At 38.9% G+C, this 19,857-nt stretch overlaps 1 protein-coding gene across 2 annotated transcripts; it reads left to right on the top strand.

The window, feature by feature from the left end:
• Positions 1–971: 971 nt before the first annotated feature.
• LOC134750909 (clavesin-1-like) lies at positions 972–19,729 on the top strand. 2 transcript variants are annotated; one of them, XM_063686150.1, is made up of 6 exons: positions 972–1,054; positions 15,761–16,026; positions 16,321–16,542; positions 17,210–17,403; positions 18,248–18,364; positions 19,488–19,729. In XM_063686150.1, the coding sequence occupies exons 2-6, from the start codon at positions 15,768–15,770 to the stop codon at positions 19,719–19,721; spliced, it is 1,026 nt and encodes a 341-aa protein (XP_063542220.1). In that variant the 5' UTR covers positions 972–1,054; positions 15,761–15,767; the 3' UTR covers positions 19,722–19,729. The 2 variants fall into 2 exon arrangements, with proteins under 2 accessions (XP_063542220.1, XP_063542219.1); XM_063686149.1 differs by lacking the exon at positions 972–1,054 and adding an exon at positions 1,225–1,446.
• Positions 19,730–19,857: the final 128 nt, after the last annotated feature.

Here is a 19,857-nt window from a genome sequence, read left to right on the forward strand (position 1 = left end):
ATTAATTCGGCACGCAATGTATCGGTAACGAACTTAACAATTGACATTAATTTGACGTTTCAGAGAGGCAGAGCTAGTTTCGATTCAGTTTAATGTTTGCATTACATTGCTGCTCAAGATTTTTTTTAAATTAATTACTCGTCGTTAGGAAAGGTAATAGTTATATTTTTGTGATAAAACGGTTCACAGCACTTAAAGCTACCGTTAATTAAAATTTATGTTCTTATGAGAAACACAGACTGTATAACTTATAATACCTACTTCTTAATACCTAGATTATTATTTCACAGGGAGCCCATCTCCTCTGCTTACATAACAGTTTTTTATATCAACGATCGGGTTACATTATGCCGATAGCGTGACTATTCACGAGTTACGTAAGTGTTACAAGTAACGAGTCAACCCTAATCTACGAGGCCGATGGAGCTATTGACCTCAGTGATAATTTACGCTTAATATTAATAATACAGATGCAGTTCTTGTTTATTGGGATGTAAAACTGAATAATTGTATAGCTTAAAGCTAAAAAAAATTCAACAAAATAATTGCCAAAAAAAATCTATTTAACAACACAAAATTTCACGAGAATCGGTTGACAATAGCGACCTGTAGAGGACAGAGGAGAACATCCGGACATACGAAAGAATTTATTCAGCTTGAAACGAAGACCTTATCCCAATTATCTCAAGATTAATGGTATTGCGATTATCTTTTCATTTTATTTTATTCGATCTTTGTTTTAATAACGAAAACGATTTTCCCATAGACAGCGTCCAAAATTCACAAGCCGCAGGTCATCAAACTCCAAAAGCTCGTACAAATACCTGCATTACCTGCTAAGGGCAATACTCTACTTATGAAGTCGGCATGTCGCAATATTTCGGGAGCATGTAGCGACCGTTACTACTCCGCAGTCGGGACGGACCGCCGGGCTATGCCGACGTGCCCGGCTACAGGCGCGTTTACCCTACAAAATGGCGTTTTGTAGGGATGTGCTAATTTTCGCATAGACAAAATAGAGTTATCAGTGTAATGTTGCCAGGATAAAATTGTAGTTATTTTTTTATTGGTGTGTGATGTTTCTTTTTTTTTATAGTAATGTGAATTTAGCGTTAATTTTAAAGTAACGTTTTTTTTCTGTGATCACGATCTCGAATATACAGTAACATACTTTATTTAGATCTATGTAAAACGAGTATGAAAACACAAAAGGCTTGTTAAATAAAATTCAGCATCCGTCTCAGAAAAAACAACGAAGAAGCCTATGTTAAATTGCTAACACTTAAATGCCAGGAAACTCGTATATTTAACTCAATCTTTACAGCATTTTCGTATTCTTAATGCACCTTTATGATTCGTTTTACTTGTTTAAAAATAGCCATTATAACAAACAACATAGAGTCTAAAATGCTTCCGAAGAAATGAAACAATGACGTCAAACATAAGGTAAGGAGCGCGCTGGATGAATTCAAATCGCTTTATTGTGAGTGAGTCAACAGAATAACAATTAAGCTCCCATGTTTACTATATTTTATTAATAACTATTTAATTAGAATTTAAAAAAACCCTACGCTAATCATTAGATTTTTTTAAACCATTTTACGACAAAGCCTTACATCATTTTGGAAAAGAACTGATAATCTTCGACCTGCTGGATTGATTTTAGTTAAACATATTTAAGAACCATCGCAAGGAAACCTTACCTACGTAAAAAAAAACCGCATCGAAATCGGTACATCCGTTTAATTGAGAGCTACGATTTCACATACAGTTACAGACACACAGACAGACATTGGCGTCAAACTTATAACACGGGGTAAAGAGAAGAATCGTGGAATGTAAGGGAACCCATACATTCTATGACTCTTCTCGTTCCGCACAGACTCTAACATGCACTAGTAGGAGTCTTAAAACATTATTTTTTCTTTCAAAGCGAATATTTTCGGATATATCACGTTTATCAAAAAAATGTTCTTAAAGACTTATATTCATTTCAAAAGACCTATCCAATGACACCCCACACTATAGGGTAGAAACGAAAAAAAAATTCATCCCCACTTCTCGACCATGGTCTAACTTTTGAACCATGGGTCCAAAAAATATGAAAACAATCGTGAAAGCTTATTAAAGATTTTCAAGGAAAACTATAGCAAACCTGATCGGTTAAGCCATTTTTAAGTTTTTGCAAAAAGTATATCTTAAACTTGCTTACGTATATAATATACTAGCGACCCGCCCCGGCTTCGCATGGGTTACACAAAACCTTAACAAATTATACACCTAATCTTTTCTCAAGAAACATACTATTGATAGGTGAAGTTTCCAGCGAACATACATACATACATACAAACAGACAGACGCGGCGGGAGATTTTGTTTTTTAAGGTGTAGTGATTACAGAAATAGAGTAAGAAAAGGAAGAAGTCTTGGAAAGTCAATGGCACACTTTAGTTGTGACATGTTCATACTTGGGCGTCTTTCTTTACTTAATTTTTACTCTGGCAACTTATCGCTTGTCCTTCCTCCTTCTTCGATATCAAACTGTTCGAGTCGTTCGATGTACAACCTAACTAGATTTACTCTCTTAATAATAAGATTTATATATATTAGTTACTGTATCTATTGACTACCTTTAACATTTTGTGGATTATGGTAATAGTAATACATCAATGTTTAAAGGACGAAGTGGTTTTTGTTCACGATCACACCATTTCCTTCTGCTGTGTGCACCCCGAGACCGGGCTCTGCATAACAACAAGTTTTACCTTTATTGACCAGCATATTTTCCTTAAGACAGTCCATGACAGCTTCGATCTTAGAGGAGCGCATGGTAAGTTGGAACACGGGGTTCTTCGGATAGAGCATGAATGGCCAATGGGAGAAGTTACCTTTATTGACCAGCACATTTTTCTTAAGACAGTCCATGACAGATTTAATCTTAGAGGAGCGCATGGTAAGTTGGAACACGGGGTTGTTCGGAGAGTTTAACTACGGAAGTACGAAACCATACACTAAGCATGGTCCGACATGCTCTTGGCCGGTTTATTTTTATTTTTGATCAGCAGGTGACTCAACTTGCTTATTCTTTACTAAAAAGTTCAGTTATGATGAACAACTACGAAAAAACGACGTTTTCTTATGTAGTCTACATTTCATCTCTTTGTTAACTTAAACACCCTGTAGCTCCTAAAGTATTGATCGTAGAGTAAAAATAAATATAACCTAATTTGTAGATTTTTTTTGTAGAAATTTTTGTTCGAAATAATTATAATGCTATTCGTACAGATATTCGAGATACGAGCATAAATCTGAAAAAATATACCTTCACCCCCCCCCCCCCTACACCCTCAGCACAACCCCCACCCCCGAGGACTTTTAGTATGTTCATCTGTACACCACAAGGTACAACTATACCAATTTTCAAAACTACACGAATTATTACCGCAGATTTGTTATTTTTCTTGGGTTATGTAATATTTCACCTAGAGCTGAGGCACACCAAACGAGAATGTTCGGTCGGAATTATATGAACGGGCCTATCCTTTTGAAATATTTGGGACAGACTCATTCAGACTGATTGGAACTACATATATTGAATCTTTTTTTTATACCCACGAGCAAAAACCAGAGTAGGAATACATCCACTTATCAATAGCGTACACTTACTCTTCCCGCAAGTGTACCCCAAAAGAATTTCTTATCGAATTCCATTAATAAGGAATTTACGTTCAGCGTGGGGTCTATCAATTCTAACTCCCGGTCACCATCCAGTCACCCAGATTCATTTTTACTGTTTACTTGTCAACTAACTAACACACTCTATGCTAACACCAACAAAAGTCAAAATTTCATTTGATTTGACATAATGAAATATTTTTGAAAGCGCGGTTAAATGTGGAATGCGTTCGTTCGGAAATATATTTTCGAAATTATTTAATGAGAATATATTTGAATTTCATTAGCGTATCATCAAATAATTATAGTTAGTCAAACCAAATTGTCAGTAAATAAGAGCAAAAAAAAACTATAATCACCTTTTCTTTTAGGTGCTAGTACTAGTGCAAGACAAAGATAGTATGATTCTGTCTTGAGACAGTCCTTTGACAAACGCGGATACGTAGTATTTCCGGACTTAATTTGAAGTAAGTCATGTCAACATTTCCGTTGCAATTATATAGTCTCCATGGTTTCAATGTTTATTTGATCACTCATTAAAATATGAGGTCAATGCACCAAACCGTCCTGCTAAATCCCATACAATTTTGCTAGACAATTAAAACCTATGTTGGCGCCATCTATAAAAACCTTGCCAACCTCGTTTCCGAAAGAAAAAACTGCCAAGTGCGATTCGGACTCGCGCACAAAGGGTTCCGTAATATTACAAAAAAACGGCAAAAAATCACGTTTGTTGTAATTCAATTTGCTCACTGTCGCGAATACGACTATGCACTGCATCTCTATCTCTATAATTTTTTTTATAAGCTATGCAAGACGTGGGCGGGAGATGACAGGATGACAAAAATGTTAACGAAAAAGTTAGGATGGCCGCTTTCGGATGAAAGAAGCGCCGTTGGCTAGTTGGGTTGACGACATTCGGAAGATTGCGGGTGACTTCTGGATGAGATTACCTCGGGACCCGGACAAGTGGCGTACTAGAAGAGAGGCCTATGCTCAGCAGTGGTAGATATATGTTAATAGTCAGATGCTGAGAACATTTGGTTGTCTATCTTTGAGCGTTTTGACAGCATTTCTGACGTTATTAAGTTGATTTTGCTGTCGCTTGGGCAGACATTTCTTGAGTGACAACCTGACTAAGATCGTAAACAAGTTGACCTGATAACTGGTCTTTACCCATGCAGGGACTATGCTTCCCATTTCTCCTGCAGCAGATTTATTATAATGAAATAGATGCATTGTCCGTTAAAACATTGCGAAAACGAAAACACATCGTAAACTTCAAGGACCACTATGGAAAATGGCGTCGCTGCGCAGTTGCGCGTTGCGTCGAGCAGCAGCCATAAAGTCGACGGGACAGGAGACGCTGGTGGGGGTTGGCCCTAACAGCTGAATAGTAAATAGATAAAGACGACGGGAAAACGTCATTCGACCTTCATCCTCATGACATTTGCAATATTTGCATGCACAACTTTCACTTTATGACTTTCGCATAGTCTGTCTACGCTAACTCTGGATCGAAGTTGAAGTGGGATAATGTGGGAGTGCACTATTCATGTCATATTTTCATGAATTTGAAGTTTTTTGGTGAAACTGGTTTGCTTTGGTTACTGCAAATTCTGTGCAAAGTTAGCTAGGTCTAAGTCTGACTCTAGAGGTGTCTCAAAATTTCGTACTTAACGAATTATTTTAAAATGGGACATTTCAACTTTTCTGCTCACCATCTTAAATGTTGCATCCTTTGAAAGCAGGCTTCGCTTTGGCAATAATCAAGAATTAGCGCAGGCACTCACTACTCTTTACGAAAGTGACTGCTGTTAGTGCCGTTGGACCTTGCAACCAAGGGGGGAAAATAGGTCCTAACTGGGATTACTCAGTATTTCCTCACGTTCGATTCACCGAAAACTGATTTATAAATATCGAACAATATTTCGTACAGAAACTCAATGATAGCTACGAGCCAGGGTTCGATTCGAACCCGCGATCATCGGTTTAAAAGGCACACGCCTTACCGCTAGGCCCCAACGCTTGTCAAAGATTTTATTCTTGTATGCTTATTTCTTACATCCGGTTCTTACGGTAAATTTCTACTGAATGCTTCAATTAAATTCTGCTTATGAGTCCAAGTCCGGGTAAGAAATCTAAACGAATTCCTTGAATAAAATTAGCACGAATGTATCTCATAGTGTGCTTAATACAATACCACTTATCTAAATCTAATTAATACCAACCGACAATGCTAAAAACGAATTCCCGTGTTAGTGAATTACGAGAAGCTGTATTTATAAGAAAACCGGCCAAGTGCGAGTCGGACTCGCGCACGAAGGGTTCCGTACCATTACTCAAAAAACGTTGTTGTATGGGAGTCCCACTTAAATATTTATTTTTAGTATTTGTTGTTATAGCCACGCAACGGAGCCACGCTGGTATGTCGTCGCCCAAATCTACTTGAATTGTAATTTGTTATTACTTGTCTTTTCTCGTATCTTTGTATTTTTAAATGCTTTGTAGTTCGTGCCTTAGTAGTAATACTGTAATGCTGTGTAACTAATTTGAATAATAAAATAAAAATAAAATAAAATAGCGGCAACAGAAATACATCATCTGTGGAAATTTCAACTGTCTAGCTATCACGGTTCATGAGATACAGCCAGGTGACACACAGACAGATAGGTAAGCTCATGGGATAAATTCCAAATTTTATTTTCCATATCATACAGTTTCGTTCTCATTTAAAACACTATATAGTCCTGAAATATTATATTTTTCTATTATTTTTTTATATGTAATGAGTATGAAATTTCATGAGTTATTTCATTCCATATCGAGACGTGACATAAAAAATTGTGTTTTTTAGGTAACCCACTATTATATTTTATATTACAGGGGTACCGAAAAATCAATAAGAAACGCATGGATAAAAATATTGGGAGCGCCCTTCCGCGGAAGCACGCGTTTGCTCTAAGCATTTTTCTAAAAGCGCGTATAGGTATCGAAAAGGACGAAGATGCCTGAAAATTGGGGCAATCCCGGAGTTAAAAATACAAACAGTAAAATACCACAGCAGTCAGTCATATTTATAGTTTTTTATCCGACCCCTACGGGTTTTTTAAAGCCATTTTCACTCACGTTTCACATTGTGTAATGTACGGAACCCTTGGAACGCGAGTCAGACTCGCACTTGGCCGGTTTTTAGGGTTCCGTAGTCAACCCTAAAAACTAAGAACCCTTATAGTTTCGCTATGTCTGTCTGCCTGTTCAAACCCCGGCCCGCGAGGATTTCCAATCCGGCCCGCGGACAACCAGTTCTTGGTATTATCAGCAACCAGACACCACCAAATGGCGCCCGATGGTAGCCCACGCGAAAGATTCTGAGGTGCAATATGGCCCTCAGGTAAAAAAATTTGGAGACCCCTGATATATTTAATTTAATTTCAGAGACGTGGGACTACGACTGGCATGGGATCCCTCATAATTTTTTAAAATTTTACAAAATGTATGACAGGTAAACAAAACTTCCTGGATCAAGGTGATTTGTCGGGATCGTAATAAACCCGTTCTGTCCACATTCCATGAATCCCAACAACGCAGAAAGTGATTGACCCTAATACAGCGGATAATAAACTACTAATTAAAAACCAATTTATCTTATACCATTTTTTATAGTTTAACTTTTGGTGTTTTTAAACAATCGTTTTTGAGACATTTTTTGCTTATTACTTTCGTTTACAAAGGTTTTTGTTTTAACATCGGGTCAGTCACGGTTTAAATTTAACTTTTATTTTAAATTTCACACCTTTTGAAATGTGGTGTTGGCGAAGGATGGAAGGAATAAGTTGGACCGAAAAAGTTACCAATGAAGACGTCCTAAAAAGAGTGAAGGAAAAGAGAAGTATAATAAACATCATTAAAAATAGAAGAGGAAAAATGATCGGCCACCTGCTACGACACGACCAATTCATCAGGAACATCATAGAAGGGAAAATAAACGGAAGGAGAGGTAGGGGAAGGCCAAGAAAAAGTTATATGAGCCAAGTAAAGGAGCATGCAGGGGCCGTGTCGTACCAGGACACTAAAGGGCTGGCTTCGGATCGACCAAGGTGGAGACAACTTCATCACCCTGCACCGACAAGAGCCCACAGCTCTTAAATTGGATGATGACCTTTTGGAACACAACTGTCAAAAACCTAGCCGCGGAATGCCGGGAATATTATTTAGGGCAGCTGTCTGAAGAAGCTGCAGCTATACAGAATGGAAGTGATCCCTTATAGGCCATATGTTTGTTTGAAAAATGTAAATAGCATGTGTTAAAGCCTCGTTCAGAACGGAGTATGTTGGGACTAAAAATACGAGACAAAGTTAGAAATACAGAAATAAGAAAAAAGACCAAGCTGACAGACGTAGCTGACTTAGCCTGCAGGCTAAAATGGCGCTGGGCAGGTCACGTCGCCCGTGCGCACGACGGCCGCTGGAGCGAGCGCATACCTACACGTATGTAAGTTTGTGACCCAAAGACGAGCATTTAACGCAAACGATTTCAATGCAACAGACGGATAGAAAAAAGATACTGATTAGAATAAGAATAAGAATATATTTATTTAAAAGAAAAAACCTTAATAATATTCGACAATATCCAGTGGCCCCACACTAGGCAATGCCTGTCACGTGGTAGCCGGGTTCGCATTAAACAACCAAAGGTTAAGTAAAAAACTAGGTGACATTAATAGAAGTAATAATTAAAGAAATTAAGTAATTTAAAGAAAGAAAATTAAAGAAAAAACTTTGTCTCTCTGTGTGTGTGTGTGTGTGTGTAAGTGTGTGTGTGTGTGTGTGTATGTGTGTGAGTGTGTGTTGGGTTGCGCATGTATTAAGGCTACAGAGATTGTTAGCATACGTAAGTGATTAGGTGACGACCTTCAGCAGCATTTCAGTTTGACTATAGTTAAGACCTTTCAACCAGTTCTTAATTACGAATTTTGCTTCAAGAGGAGACTTTTTAGATATGTTGCAGGCCTTTACTACTGTATTGTAAATATAAGGATGCAGGGAGTTAGGCAAACGCCTCGCGAATGCGGATTTTGTGATGGGAGTAGGAACTTTGAAGATTCGATTACGGATTAGGGTAAGATATTCTTCGGAATTTATAGTTTTTCGATGCACGTGAGTTGCAACTGATTCCAATGGTATATTTAGTTTACTTACAAAAAATGCAAAAAATGGCAAAAAATGTCCCTTACGACATTTGAAATTTCCACCGACGATATATGGGATACTAGTTGCCTGAAATAAAGATTTTCATTTCATTTGGCAGTCTGTATTAAAAAAAAACCTCTGAATTTGTGGAAAGGAGCACAAGAAAACTGCATCACCCTATTGCTTAGTACTTATATATATTTTACCCTCATTCATGTTTATCAGACGCATCGGAGAGAAATGTCGTCAGGAGCCCATTATAGAGAATATGTGATTTCAGTTTGGTATACGAAAGTCGATGAGTAGAAAAATCTATATAAGATCATTAGGCTCATATAGAATTTTCTACTCGTGTACATTATTACTATGTTTTAGTTACTACGTTTCTTCTCAAAGCCCTGTTTAGGCCGCCTAAATACCAATAAACAGCTCAATCAAAGCTTCCATAGAGGATAAGAGACTACGCCTAAAATCAAAACAAGTTGAGACTTGACCTTCATTCTTATTTATGTTAGAACAAATCTACAACCGTATAATTTGCACCAAAAGCAAATAAAACCATAAGAATAAGACCATGTAAAATATTACCATGACCATTATGTAAAATATGAACCCTCGAAAAAATTTTTTCACTAGTCAAAACAATCAAGTAGTTTGTACTTTTTAATTTTTCTCCCGAAAAATATTGACCACATCCTTGCTTCATAGAATGACGTGACGTGATGCAAGTAATAATATGATGTCTTTTATTTTTGTAAATAAAACTGGAGAAAAAGTCAAAAACAAGGAAATTTTAAACACATCCCAAAAAAAAGATCATTTTCAGAAATGTTCATAATACAGAACCCTACACAACACAATAGAATCCATACTAACATTATAAATGCCAGTCTGTCTGTGTGGGACCTCTTCATGTTTAAACCGCTGAACTCATTTATTTAAAATTTGGTATAGAGATAGATTTAGTCACGGGAAAGGACATAGGATAGTTTTAATCTCAGGTAGTGAGATAATTCATGCATTGCCTGATAATCAACGACAGAACGACCAATTTTTGAATGACTTATCGACCGGGATATACAAATAACGACCAGATAGGTATATACACTACAATGACCATAGAAACCCAACTTAAATTACCCAACTAAATTTATGTTCCCCACACCAGCTGGTAAAGACCCCCTTGATTGTTTAAGTAAAAAGATGATTGTTTATTTTTTAATGTTTTATGGCGCTTACGCTAATATTAATGCGCCTGCCGCAATAACAACGAAGGAAATCAACACAAACACCGAGGGGAAATGGATATCACGCCTTTGATTTATGGAACGTCGTGGATTTCATTCGACACCCTTTTGGAATGGATGGCGTCATTTTGGGGACGGTTAGACGGACGCTTCTTGAATAAAACCATTTCAACGACGGTGATGCGCAAGGGAGTTGCTGCTCTTGTTATTTCATTTGTGTCCTGCCATCTCGCCAGCTCCAGCTTCAGCGTCAGCTTTCTTGAATTCCAAAATTGTTTTACTTTTGCAGAAATTATTGCAGATCAGTCAACTGTTTTTCTCTTCTCTGACAACTCCTAATTCAAATTTCATTAAACATAGAACACTAGATATGTGCTGGCAGGTTTACCATAGACAATTAGACAACCTAGACATCATTTTTTTTTTTTGAACGCCTGGATGCGAGTACTTAGGCCTCATACTCACGAGCGTTTTTCAACGTGCGTTAACAAAGCGTTTGAATGACACAAATGGAAACATGTGTATTTATTCACACGATGGCGGTAGCGCTTTTTATCAAGCGTTGTTGGATTTTCAACTTTAAGGCTAGGACTTTAAATCGAATTTAGCGTACGGGCAGATTCAAGCCCTTTTTTAACGCGCTCTTGAGTATGATGCTCGCTCTGCATCGTAGTCATCTCTCTTTATAGCTTCTGATTGCTATAAAGAGTTATACATACCTACATACCTGTGTTGTGTACAATAAAGTGATTACTACTACTACTAGATTACTGAACTAGAATGAATTCGACCATTCAGGTGCCGCCGAGGCCATAAGACAAAACAAAACAATAGAACAAAAGATATCAACGGTTTAGGCCTCATAAGCACGAGAGCTTAAAAAGCGTTGCGTGTGTGACGCATCCATAAGTAAGAGCGAGAAAGAGATATCGCTTTCTCGCTCTTACTTATGGGTGCGTCACACACGCAACGCTTTTTAAGCTCTCGTGCGAATGGGGCCTTAACAAGTTTGGCGCAATATGCACTGCAATTTCCTCCTGCTGACGGTCGGCTGGCTCGGTTGTGGAAAGAAATCCCTGCCGAGGTTTCCCGAGGGGCTATTACTCTTCAAAAAAGGAGTGTACAGGTTTTTAAAGGGTCGGCAACGCGCATGTAGTGTTGCTACATGCGCGTTGGTGCAGAGGACCTACCAGGAAACGCGAATCCGAAAATTCGCTATCTGCCTCTTTATCGCTCGATTTTGCAAGAGTGACAGAGATGTTAGATAGAGAAATTTTCTTGTTTCACGATAGACCCTCAGATTGTGGCAGATCTCAGAATAATTATTCTGAGTGGCAGATTGTGGTGTGGCCCCCTGGCACCACCTACGCAGAGTTTCGCGTAATATTCCCTAGAAATCTGTTTCATGGCCATACTTGGCCATAGAAATTATATTATTATAATTAAAGCTGTCAGTAATTCAAATTTAGCTTAACATATATTAGGTGTTCATAAATATAGTATTTATCTCTTAAGTATTGTACTTGCCCGATTTCTACCACCTAAGTAGGGTACGCGACTGAGTAGAGAGGCCACTTTCTTGCGGATGATGGCGTGGAACCCATCCGTGTGCGCCTCCGCGAACATACCTGACGCCCTACAGAACCGGGGCAGCTGCATCAGCATCCTGAAAATGTTAATGTATAATTATTTAGCTATAGATACTATAGATAGCCTTATACTAAATTCGTTTACGCGTTAGGTGAATAAACAATTTAGGATTCTAAGCGCATTTGCACCATCCCACTGAAGCGGGGTTAACCGGTTATACCCATTGACGTATTATATGTAAGGACCGGCCTTACGGGAAATCATGGGAAATACATTGAATGGGGCCATAGTCGTATTATTTTAGTTGAAATATTTCGGGATGTTTCAGCGGTCATCTTGGTTTATTTTAATTATATTTTTGCTATTCCTGAAAGATTGTTGGAAAACGTGCTGAGTTTTTATTTGTAATGGTTTGAAGTTCCCTTTGTGATAATGTCTTGTGTGATCGAGGGCTGTAAATCGCATACAGGAAGAAAAGAAAATACGCACGAACCGATAACCTTTAATTGGTGAGTTTTGTTCAATTTTGAAGAAATTTATTTATAGGACCTGACCCTAAACATAGAAATCGATATGTTGTTTATGTAATTTTTACTTGCATTCAAGTCTATATAGATTTTTGCATATATTTTCGAACTTTTCTGCTAAGTATGAAAGGTTATATTTTTGGCATAGTGATGTATCGACCTCAGATCAATAACCTATCGACATTTACAGCTTTCTTATAGTTTGGCCCAGGACTGTCTCATTTTAATTGATGAGTACAGTCAAGGGCATAAATATATATACATTCCCAAAGTCTCAAAAATATGTGTACGCTCAGACAATAAAATCGTGTTCACATATTTTTAAGCCATTTGTCTGGATCGATATTTTTGCCTTCGACTGTACCTATAGTTTTCTTTGTTCCTACTTACTGACAGATTGTGTTTGCCAGACTATAGTTTAATACTAAAAACCGGTCAAGTGCGGGTCGGACGCGCGCACCAAGGGGACCGTACTTTTTAGTATTTGTTGTTATAGCGGCAACAGAAATACATCATCTGTGAAAATTTCAACTGTCTAGCTATCACGGTTCATGAGATACAGCCTGGTGACAGACAGACGGACAGCGAAGTATTAGTAATAGGGTCCCGTTTTTACCCTTTGGGTACGGAACCCTAATAAAAAAGACATTAATGATCATTGATGAATGTTCCTTTTATTAATATTTTTGGTCACAAAACTCAACTTTTTATTTCAGATTTCCAAAGGACGAGGAATAGGGGATATTACTGCAATGTTCTGCCACCAGAGTGCAGCACTAGCTTTTTTAGTGCACCGTAGAGTAACTTATTCATACTGTACCTTTAACAGGTTTTTGACAAGTTTTCAGGGGACCTACCGGAAAACTCGAATCCGAAATTTCGTTATCTAGCTGCCTCTTTATCGCTCGAATACGCAAGAGTGACAGAGATGTTAGATAACGAAAGTTCGATTTTCTTGTTTCGCGATAGACCCTCAGATTGTGATAGTGGCGCCACCTACGCCGAGTTTCGCGTAAAAAAATATTACACGAACGTTTTTTTTTATTATTTCCTATTTGGTACAGTCAGCTGCAGAGAAAAGGTACCCCACGTCCATACTAATTTACAGAACTTTGTATGCAGGGGGGTGCCTTTTCTCTGCAGCTGACTGTACATGACTAGAAACTATACTTAGTCTTTTAGCATTAGAAAAAACGGTAAACCATTTCCACGTGTCTTTTTATTGACAAGTTTTTATATAAATATAACAATATTTTACTTATGAAAGCAAAAGTATGTAAATGATCGTATATTATATTTGTTGTGACTTATTTTCAAAGTGTTTTTCGATAAAACGACACGTTAAGATCGCTCGCCTTCTTTCTAATGATAAAAAAACGAGAGGTATAGTTAGACGGTTCTGAGTGGTAGACTGCAAATGAGATAAAAACTATATTAGGTACATGCATTAATCCTCATATCAGGCGGCCCTTTGATTCCAAGGATTGCATAATTTTTATACTTTTTAATGATTTTTAGAATATAAAAGTTATAAAAAGTGTAAAAGTTATGCAATCCTTGTATTCCACGCATTTCATTTCATTTCATTTCAACGAGCCGCCTGCTACAGATTTCTTGAAATTGCCGCGTTTTTTCAGGTTCAACTTTCATTAGCCAGACTATTATCAATTTGCCAATTTCGTGATTATTATTTTACACGGCACATAAACTCATGCATTATTTATCGATATAAAAAGTCGACACAGTTACATCCCTAGCAAATTATCAAACTTATGACACCGTACGTAAATGAGAAATAACAAGCATATATGCATCTCTTTTCGGCACATTATCTAATTCGTAAGGAAGTAAAGTACGGGTATACATATTTGCGAAGCATTTTTGCCCGACTTCTATGCTTTAGTCATTATTCTGAGTTTAGGGCCCTTAGGGCTTCGCTCCGCGATTCGCGCACGAGTGTTTAGACAACACGGTTGGCTCGAATTCGTGAGGCACACCGCTGAACTAGCACCATTCTTAGTGCCCGTATGGCTCGTCCTCAGATATACGTCAAAGGTTAAACCTGGAACCTGGAGTTACCATGGTTACTAGTACAATTTTCATACTGGGTTAACGGGTTAACTCCGGGTTAGTGGGATGGTGTAAGTGGCCCTAAATATAGGACGGTGTGACACAGTAGCAGATTTAGGGGGTGCATGAAAAACTGACCTACTTTAGTTAGCTTTTCTTTCATTCAACTGTTGTCAAATTATTCAACTAGCTGAGAGTTATGCAAGCAGTTTAGGTGGGAATCTGCTTCCCACCTAAACCTACTCTCATTGGGTTCAAGCCCTTCCCAAACCAAAGCCCCGAAAATCAAGATCCCGGATCCGTCACGCCCTGAACATTCTCAGCATTTGTAATGCTCTGCATTTGCTCACACACATCGCTTTTTTGAACAACTTGATGCTATTTAGCCGCATTTTCTCCTGCTGTGATATTTCCTTAGTTAACATTTTTAATTTAATTGGTCATTTAATACTCAAGTTTTTGCGTAACGCGTTACATTTATGTTAACAGAGATCAGAATTCTCATTGGTCCAAAAGCTTCGGCCAACATAAGTGCACTCTCCGATTACTCATAGTAGTTACGGCTCTCGAGTTCACGTTAATGTGGTTCGTCTTGGAATACCATCGTTGACACAGTTTGACTATTCGAGGACCTTATGGCAAGGAGATAAGGTATATTTTAATCAGATTTTAATGTTGCTACTACATGATCTGCAAGCGGGTCAACAGGCTCCATGTCGCAATGTCTGTTTCAGTACTGTAGGGCCAAAGGCCTCTACAAACAGTACAAACCTTACTGATAATCGCTGCGATGCGGCATTTGATCGATCTATTGAGTTCGTTACACATACTTCGTTAGACAATTATCTAAAATCGCATGTCATTTCTTGCAATGTTATACGGCATAGCGGCAGTGATACCTCTTTAAGTATGATTGAAGACATATTTAGAATTAATTTAGCTTTGATGTTTAAAATTTTTGGACATTTGCGTACCCAGGGTTATATTTAAAGCCCACTACAGACTACGCGGCGCGAAGCCGCGAACCCGAGTGTGGAGTCGATTTTGCTGATTAGCGAACTAGACTCCACACAGCTTCGCCCCGTGATTCGCGCATGAGTGTGGAGGGACCTTTATATACTCAAAGGGAGGGCCCTAAAGATATAGTTGGTCAAACCAATTTGTCAGTCAGTAACAACCAGGAACATTATACTCATCTCTATCTTTTGGGTGCTAGTACTAGTGTAAGACAAAGATGATTGGGTGATTCTCTCTGTCTATGTTTGAAATGAGACAGTCCTTTGACAAACTATAAGATAAGCGCTCTACTCACATTTCAACACTTGCAACTAATCGCTTGCTGTTTTCGTTATGCGCCAATCGAACCATATTATCACCTCCAGAATGCTCAACGTCTTAGATTCTACTCAAATACAAATCAAATGCAGTCAAATTAAACGTTTTCCTCCTCTTGTTTCAGAACCAAGATGGCGACATCAGTCCTCCAACCAGAATCGCGACGCGAACACGAACCGAAGGCGGAAATAGCCGAGTCCCTCCGACTGACCGACGATGAGCGCATGGCGATCCTCGAAGCGAAAGAGAGGGAAACAGGCGAGCTGCCTGCGGAACTGAGGGAGAGAGCTAGATTGGAGCTGAGAGAAGAACCGGCGATTAGGGAGCACGCTTTGGCGCAGATGAGGCATTTTATTGAAAAGCATCCGGCTATAAAAAAGTCTAGGACAGGTTTGTTTATTTTTGTTATTTCTCAGGAGATCCTTAAAGGGCAACCGCATATAGTACCCCCTAAGATACAGGGAAAAAATAACCTCGTCGCCCCACCTAGTTCATATATCGTTGAAAATCCAACTGGCGTGGAGTAGCTTATAATAGGGAAGAGAGGCGTTCCTTGGTGTCGGAACCCAAGATTCTCATGGAGCCACTATGCTAATGTAGTTAATTAGATGTCTTTATCCTTGTACATTTCTGTCAAGTCACTTTTCACAAATTCTCCGCTAACAGTACATAACTCATTTTCAGATGCACCATTCCTTCTCCGGTTTCTCCGAACCAAGAAGTACTCCGTTCCCCAAGCATGCGCTATGCTGGAACGCTACCTGACGCTGCGCCAGGTCCATCCTCACTGGTTCCAGAAACTAGACCCCCTGGACCCTAAAATAGCGGCAGTGATTGACGCCGGGTATCTCGTTCCGCTGCCGAAAAGAGACGCTGAGGGCAGACGAGTCGTATTATCTTGCATGGGTAAGGTTTAAATGGTTCTTATAATAGAATATAGATGATAGTCCATCTGGGGTATCTTATGCTTCGTTAGGTCCACCCGCACTAGTTTCAGAAGTCAAACCTCTTGCATGCTCCCTACGGATCCTTCATAAACGAAAAAATATCATAGTAGGGTTGCCAGTTTAAAAACCCTTATCCTCAACAACCTTTCGATTTCTTGGCAGCGAAAGAAATTTAAGATTATAATATAAAATTATTTTAATCTTAATTTTAATTGAGGAGAGAAGACCGCTAGGCTGAAGTGGGACTGGGCGGGTCACGTCTGCCGCATGCATCCGGATAGGACCAAGTGGATGCCGCAAAAGAAGCGCGGACGTGGCAGGCCCAGACGGAAATGGCGGGACGACTTAGACAACTTCATCAGTAACTGGCCGGAAAAAGCACAACAACGGGAGTTGTGGAGATCAAGGGCCAGCAGTGGGACACTTTAGCGGGCTATTAATTTATTTATTTTTGTAGCGACCTCACCAAGGGAGTTTTGACTTTGACCCAAGGGTGTCAAGTTCCGGCAGTTTCGCGTCCGGCTCCCTGACACTGCGGGGTTGTGAACTTGTGAAATGCATTGCAGACATTGTTGTGTATTTTTTGGTTTTAAGATATATTTTATGTCACTTATTTTATTCTGTAGGCCGGTTCGACCCCCACGTATACGACAGCTGCGTCATGGCGCGCGTCCACTCCATGATAGTGGAGATGCTGCTGGACGAGCCCCGGAGCCAACTCCTGGGTTACACCCACGTGAACGATGAGGCCGGCATGCAGATGCCGCACGTTAGTTTATGGTCCTTCAACGATGTTAGAACCATGCTCAACTGTATCCAGGTATTCTTCATTCTACTCTCCTTTATACTTTATACTTTTTTTTTTTTTTTTTTTTTTATTTACATACAAGATATATACAGTGGTACTACGTAAACGAAATTAATAACTAGCTTAAATCTAAAATAGGCCCTTGAGGCATTGTACCAAGGATGCTGGCGGCATTTCCCCGCTGTATCGCAATGCTGATACGTTGTGCGAGAAAGCCGCCAGCTCTTCGGTCACCAGTTACGTCAACCAGACGCTTCGCGATTTCTGCAAACAACTTATGCGCGCTGGGACCCCATGGACCTAGAGTTTCAACTCCAAATGGAACGAAATGATACTCTCTACCGAGGCTCTTATATTTATTACGTTATACTTAAATTACTTTCTAGACAACAATGCAAGGATGCGCAGGCGTAACAACACTAGGATTGTCGACTACACTTAGAAATGTTTTGTAAGGAAAATAACTTCCAAATTATTATATCAAGTCTTTCTTAAAGCCTAACAGACGGGCGTACCGGACCGCGACCTTAGTAATGGCTTGTTCGATCGAGTGTAAGGTGGCTCGCCGTACGTCCGTTAAGGACGCCGCTATGTGTGAAGGCGAGAAAGACATAAGCTGACTGGATCAAGGTCGCGGTCCGGAACACCCGTCTGTTAGGACTATTAGAGTGTACTGTCCTGACAGCATTATACATTTATAGCTCTTTTAAACGCGCCAAAAGCTACGGTGTCTAATGAGGCCCATGATTATCCCATAATGTTTCATCATCGTCTGTAGGAAAACAGATGAACAAACTCCGCACCTATTTATTTTACTATCCTAAACTTATGTTAATAAGTTTGTGTTTCTTTTCAGAATTCAACACCGATGCGCCACAAGTGTACTCATTTCGTAAACGTACCTCACTACGGAGCCAAGTTCTTTGAATTCGCCGTATCACTGCTGAGTGATAAATTAAAGGACCGGGTTATGGTATTATTCTTTTATCATAAATGATCGTTCTATACGTTTTAATTAACTTCATTATAATTACGTATGTTTTCAATTTTGAATATCCTATATAGTTGCCTAAAGTTGTTGCCAACATTACGACATGCAGCTAGCTTCATGATAAGTTGCTCCAGACTACCGGCGCGAAGCCGCGAACGCGAGTGTGGAGTCGATTTCGTGATTAGCGAACTAGATTCCATACTCACGTTCGCGGCTTCGCGCCGTGATTCGTGCATGAGTGTGGAGGGTCCTTAGAAGTCCCAGTTCGGACTACGAGTAATTTATTTAGTCGAGTGGCGAGTATTTGTGACTTTGCATGCCTAAAGGGTCCTTATGCTCCATAATCAATCAATCAATATTTTTATTTTAGGCAAAAAACCCATTTGATAAAAGTTACAGATTAAACAATACAGTATGACTGAAACTGGCACACCCACTTTGTCAGTAGAAAAAGGCGGCAAAATTTAAAAATGTAGGTTCGAAGAGTTGACTTCCCAATCCCATAGAAAATTTGAATGTCGCGCCTTTTCTACTGACTAAATGGGTATGTCTGAGTACTCTGAGTATACTTCTCGATTGATCAAAATGGAAGAGTAATGTTTTTCTAATGTGTATTTATAAATATGTAACTAAACATACTCTGAGGCCTAAACTGTGTACCTAGATTTTAACGGAAGTTTTGTTACATTCGTTTAGTTTAATAACATTATTTGAGTATGTACTCGTTTTGTATATTGTTACGAAATTTGAAAAATTTGTTATATAAATATTTACTTTAAACACTTCACACATCGTCGTCAAGCGTAGTCTGGACTCTGGATGCACTAACTAAGAAATATTTTTATGGATGCTAGAGGTAGACCAAGCTAAGTTGGCAGCGATTTTGATAGCCCACTGTGCAAGTGTTATTAAAACGTCATGATTTCATAGAAGATTGACATTTAAAACAACACTTGCACAGTGGGCTATTAAAATCGCTGCCAACTTAGCTTGGTCTAACTCTTGTATCTATAGCTAGTTAGGACGTCTGAAATAGAAAAGTTAGATGTGTGAAGCGCTTTACTGACAATTTCGACAGGAAATAATAAAATCCGTTCTTTTTCAGTTTCACCGCAACACCCAAGACCTGAATAAGCACGTAGATCCCGCTATTTTACCAAAAGAATATGGCGGCACGGTTCCTCTACGCGATATGATCGAAGAGTTGAAACGCAAACTTCTTAAACACAGGGAAGAATTACTTGCGCTAGACGAAATGTGTGTCGATGTAAACGCTCTCGAGAAGAATGATATTACTCAAGATGTTCATTCCACAGCTGGATCATTCAGAAAACTTTAATTGGATTAAGATATCTCAGTCTCTACAATTTCGGCTTTTAGTTTTTATTTTATTATTATAATTTGTGACATTCTACTCTATTGTTGTTGTGGATTCAATTTTTAAGTATGTTATAGTAACATGAGCTGGCAGATAA

This window comes from Cydia strobilella, chromosome 21 (genome assembly GCF_947568885.1).
Source record: "Cydia strobilella chromosome 21, ilCydStro3.1, whole genome shotgun sequence".
Lineage (NCBI taxonomy): Eukaryota > Metazoa > Arthropoda > Insecta > Lepidoptera > Tortricidae > Cydia > Cydia strobilella.

What these genes read in the sequence shown, in the direction of transcription:
- LOC134750909 (XM_063686149.1), top strand. An exon ending in CCATGCTCAACTGTATCCAG is followed by an intron (nt 17,404 to 18,247) that starts GTATTCTTCATT and finishes GTTTCTTTTCAG; the next exon opens with AATTCAACACCGATGCGCCA. An exon ending in AATTAAAGGACCGGGTTATG is followed by an intron (nt 18,365 to 19,487) that starts GTATTATTCTTT and finishes GTTCTTTTTCAG; the next exon opens with TTTCACCGCAACACCCAAGA.